At 44.8% G+C, this 4,996-nt stretch overlaps 1 protein-coding gene across 1 annotated transcript in view; it reads right to left on the bottom strand.

The window, feature by feature from the left end:
* Positions 1 to 407: 407 nt before the first annotated feature.
* LOC126495305 (pregnancy-specific glycoprotein 22-like) overlaps positions 408 to 4,996 on the bottom strand; it is an 8,599-nt gene continuing 4,010 nt past the window's right edge. Inside the window, exons 3-5 of the mRNA XM_050132895.1 lie at positions 3,407 to 3,766; positions 1,865 to 2,224; positions 408 to 850 (exon numbers count right to left, since the gene is read on the bottom strand). Of these exons, the coding sequence (XP_049988852.1) occupies positions 570 to 850; positions 1,865 to 2,224; positions 3,407 to 3,766 (1,001 nt within the window). The 3' untranslated portion in view covers positions 408 to 569. The remainder of the gene's footprint in view (positions 851 to 1,864; positions 2,225 to 3,406; positions 3,767 to 4,996) is intronic.

The raw sequence follows: 4,996 nt of genomic DNA, 5'->3' as shown, positions 1-4,996 counted from the left end.
TCAGGGTGAAAAGTGTGTGATCTGCCCTTAGGTGAAGGATGCTACATCTGTGCATTTAGTAACCAGCGATGTCCACAGTAAATCATAGACAGTCCATTCTCCTGTCTTCACTCTTTCTCACTTCACATGGATAAATGGTGTGCAGGCAGCATTGGATTTAGGTGAGTTAAAGAGAAAATGTATGTGAGCATACAAAAGGGTGTTTTTCTCAATGAAAACAATGCACCATTTTTCTAAACAGACTCCAAGCATCCAAAGTTTGAGGGCTCCTGAAATTAGTTCCTATGAGTTCTGAGGATTCACAATATATTTGATCCATAACAAAAGTTCTTAAAGTCTTTGGATTTTTGTTTATCATATTGCTGTCTTTATTTTCCTTTAAGACAACATCACTTTCATTCCTGGCCTTTCCTTATACTCATGTGTATCCCAGTATTATAGGTATGAGGCACCATACTGGCTGCATCTGAATAGTAACTAATCATTTTCAACACATAGTGTGTCTCCATTTTGTACCCCATTGATAAAGAAATATCTATACTCTGGTGTGGGATGAGAGCAGCGGTCACTCACTTATGATGACCCCAGGAAACTGGGGGACTGGTCTTTGAACTGACTTGGTTGGAGACCTCACACTTGTATTCTCCAGCATCCTCACTCCTGACAGGGTCTATTTTGAGTCCACACTTTGTAGGAGACAAATTCATCCTCTCTGTGAGCTGAAGATTCTTCTCATTGAAGATCCAACGGATGGAGACATCAGGGTCAGGTGAAATGCAGGTGAAGATCACAGATGTACCTCCAGAGACTGTGGTGTCAGTGATTTGCACAATGGGCTGTGTCACATTCTCTGTGAAGAAACAGAGGAGAATACCAAATGACAGTAGTCCACAGAGTAAACCAGACCCTCTTTAGTTCACGTTTTCTAAAACATCCAGCGGGGAGAATTTGGAGTTGTGACTATAGACATAACGTGTGGTTTGGATTTGCCACTCAGGAACTGTTTTACCCAGATTTAGGCACTGTTTTCTGTATCTCAGTTTCCCTGTAATAGCACACATAGTGCCTGGTCATTTCTGTGTTCATGAGTTGAACTTAGTTCTGAGCAATGATCTGAATTTGGGTTGGGGGAGCTGTTCACATTAGCAGCATCTGCTACTGTTTACTTGCAGAAGAGGTTTCCCTAGGTTGGACCCCTCAGGGTGAGTGATCTGGAGCAGCTGCCTCCTCTGTTTCTTCCCTTTGTGTCTTGACCTTCCTGTGAAGTCTCATAAGCCAATCAGAGAAATAGGCTTATGGCCCAGACATCTGACCACTGAGCCTCAGAAGGAGTTGCACAGGTGACCTACCCAACTGCAGCTCTCATGGAAGTAAACAGCTGATTCTAAACTCTATGGGAGAGTAAGTAAAGCCTTGTTCCTTGTTGGTTGTAACAGAAAATCTAACCAAAACAGTGACATAAACTTTCCACTGTCACCTACTGTTCAGCCAGAGGCAAAGCTTTGGAGTCCAGGCTGACAGCCTCTGTGAGGACCCCATGGTTTAACTATTCAGGAACTGCCTGGCCCCTTCTTTCTGAGGACATGTGTATGGTGAGAGCTGCAGTTGACATCCTGGGGCTGAGTTTACACAGCACAGTTCCTCCTTTCTGTATGGAAAGGCAAGTGTGGGGTTCTGATCTATTACAGTTTGTCTACCCCGTGTGTGTGTCCTGCAGTAGAGACCCAATCCCCAGTGTGTGTGTCATGGGGACACAATGCAATGCAGGAGAGTGCAGTAACAGCCCAATCCTGACAGGTTAGTGCTAGTGTATGAAGTGGGATCAGACACTTTAAGCTTTTGGAGACCATAGAGAGTCACTTACTCTTTATAAAAAATTCCCCGTATAGTCTTTCAATTTTGAAATTTTTGTCCAAAACTATTAGTGTGTAGATTCCTGCATCTTTTTCAGTGAGATCCCGGAGTATCAGAGATCCATTACTGTATAAGGTTTTTCTGATTCTGTGTTCAGGCCCCCAGGAGATGGAATTTGTGGCTCTGTTGTATTTTACAATATTAAGGGTTGGAGCTCTATACGTTGCTCTGTGCCAGGAAAAGGCTTTCAAATCTTCTGGAAGATTATAAACTTGGAGAACTACGTCTTTCCCTTCAGCTGCATCACGAGGCACTGGTTGGATCATGAGTTGGGAAGAAGCGAAAGGGTTGCAGAACTGAGAATGGGGAGCTGGGAGAGAAAAGAGAAAAAAAAGCCATCATATGGGGATCATTGTGCTTCGTGAAAAGATGGTGAACTCCATCCTGAGCAGATGGATTCATCACTTACCCTAGGGTTCCAGGTATGTGTGTTTCTCTTCCTCTTAAAAAAGGGCTGAAACATGACCTCCTTCTTTCCAACAGTGCCCTTGAATGTGTCATGTCCTCTGTGGAACAGTCTCTTTGGGTGTCTACATGGCTGCTCCCTCACTGCCCTTAGGCAGATACTGTACAGACTCACGAACACTGACATTTAAGATGATGCCTCCCCTGAACTCAACAGGCCTGGAACTTTCACTTTCTAGGTGTTTTCTTCTGTTTCTTTGAAGCAACACTCAACCCCTGACTTCACCTTATAGAAGCAATTCCTGTTGTGCCATACAGCCCTTAGGTCTGGGACTATATGGGGGCTTGCAGCAGTCTGATCTTCAAGGCAGGCTCCATTCATTAAAGGCTTGGCCACTAGGCTGATTGTTTTTATATCAGCTTGACACCAGCTACAGTCATTTTTCAAGAAAAGAACTCAGTTTAAAATGCCACCACCAAATTGGCTTTTGGGCATAACTTTAGTACAGTTTTTAAACTGTGGCTGATGTAAGAATTTAGACCAATTCAGTCAGTTTAAGCCCTGGGCTGGGACTCCTGGGTGACATAAGAGAGCTGATTGAGCAAGCAAGAAGAGCAAGCCAATAGACAGCACTCTGCCGTGGTCTCTGTACCAGGTCCTGGATTTTAGTTATGACAATCTCAGTTGTAAGCTAATAAATACCATAGTTTGACATGGGATTCTAACACCATTGTTCCCTATCAGTTTTGAAATAATTAAGAAAAGAACAATAGAAAAATGTTCTCCTGGGTGACTTCACTCCAGTGTTGGAAAGATGACAGTACTCAAGGCTCCCTAGTCCAGAGCTCCAAGAGAGTGGGCTGACGCTGACTACTTAGGCTGAGTTTCTTCCCATCAAGGTCTTCCTTGATGCAGGTGGAGTCAGAGGACGAAAGCTAATCTATGGCCATTTGGCTCTACCAGTGTGTCCTTCGCTAAGTGCTCAAACCTCAACATGGGGACCCAGAAGAGATGCTAGGCCAGCCATGGCAGTCGTGTGTGTCTAAGCCCCAGTTAAGCCTCGAACAATTACAGGGAATCACTTACTGTCCACCTGGAGTTGCACTTCTGTGTATTCACTTCTCGCATCTGTTCTCAGGATTCGTAGCGTGTACAATCCAGAGTCTTTCTGAGTGACACGATTAAGCAGCAGGGATCCATCACTGTGCAATGTCTCTCTGCCACTGTATGCAGGCCCCCACACAGTTGCTTTCATATCTTGTATTAACCGGGTGGCCACAATATTCTTGAATTTAGCCCTTCCCTTGAACCAGACAAAGCCTAAAATATTCTCTGGTGGATTGTGAACGAGTAGAACAACATTTCCCCCTTCAGCAACGCATCGTGGCACTGATTCAATAGTGGGCTGGCCAAAGGTAGCAAGGCGTCCGCACTTCCAAACGAAAGCTAGAAGGAAGAGAGAGATCCGTCGAAACTGGATGTTTTGTATTTGACTATGCTATGGCCTTCTGTCCTGTGAAGCTGTGTCCCTTGCTGAGCCTATGTTTCTAGGTGAGTTTCTCTCTTTCTTACCCAGCTGACTGCTCAGACTTATAGTGTTAGTGCGATGCATGCCCAACCTCTTCTCCTATAGGCCTGGTGTCTTCACTCTCTGCCTTTATTGCTGCTCTGTTCCTCTTGGGCCTCTAGCCAACAACTGAATTCTGAATTCATTTTCCAACTTTTTTTTTTGTAACTTCAAGTTCACTCAAACTGGGACATCATAATAAGAAGCACAAGTCGTCTTGGCTTTCTTCTGTTCATTTGTCTGAGTTTGTCAGACAATGAAGCAAATGCCTGTATATGTTGGATCATGTTAGCGATCCACACCAGCTTGAATTTTTATTCATACTATCAAGCTGAGAGCATCAGTACTCAGAATATTGTGGTCATGAATATGAACCTGATAGAAGAATAATGTCTCCCCCACTCTTACTGTTTAATATTCGATGAGGATATCTTAATGCTCAGCCTCTCCCCCACTCTGTGTCTTCTGCCCTACAAACACTGAGGCTCCTCTCATGTCCTTGTGCCATTCAGGAGACTCCACAGTATGTCAGTCCCTCCTCGCACACACTGGTCTCATCTGTGAGAAGAAGCCCTGGCATGTGGTGACCTTTTTCAGAGGAGTACAGAGAGGACCTCCATTGTCTAAGTCATCTGATCTGTCTTCTTTAGGAACTCTGCTCCACCACAGCTCCCAAGCTCTGCTGTTCTTCCCCCTTCTCAGCTGAGTCTCTTCCAGAAATGAGCTCCTCTAAATAAGAAGGAGAACCCAAAGAAAATCATATAGGCTTCCTCCTGAATATTAACCTTCATCAGGCGATGAAAGGAGACAGAGACAGAGACCCACAATGGAACACCGGACTGAAATCTCAAGGTCCAATTCAGGAGCAGAAGGAGAGAGAGCACAAGCAAGGAACTCAGGACCACGAGGGGTGCACCCATACACTGAGACAAGGGGGATGTTCTATCGGGAACTCACCAAGGCCAGCTGGCCTGGGTCTGAAAAAGCCTGGGTTAAAACCGGTCTCGCTGAACATAGTGGATAATGAGGACTACTGAGACCTCAAGAACAATGGCAATGGGTTTTTGATCCTACTGTACCTATTGGTTTCGTGGGAGCCTAGGCAGTTT

Source organism: Alexandromys fortis, unplaced genomic scaffold (assembly GCF_014885135.2).
Source record: "Alexandromys fortis isolate MF-2015 unplaced genomic scaffold, M_Fortis_MF-2015_v1.1 scaffold_472, whole genome shotgun sequence".
Classification (NCBI taxonomy): Eukaryota; Metazoa; Chordata; class Mammalia; order Rodentia; family Cricetidae; genus Alexandromys; species Alexandromys fortis.
The sequence above is the reverse complement of the archived record's forward strand: the minus strand, read 5'-3'. Positions and strand labels throughout refer to the sequence as shown.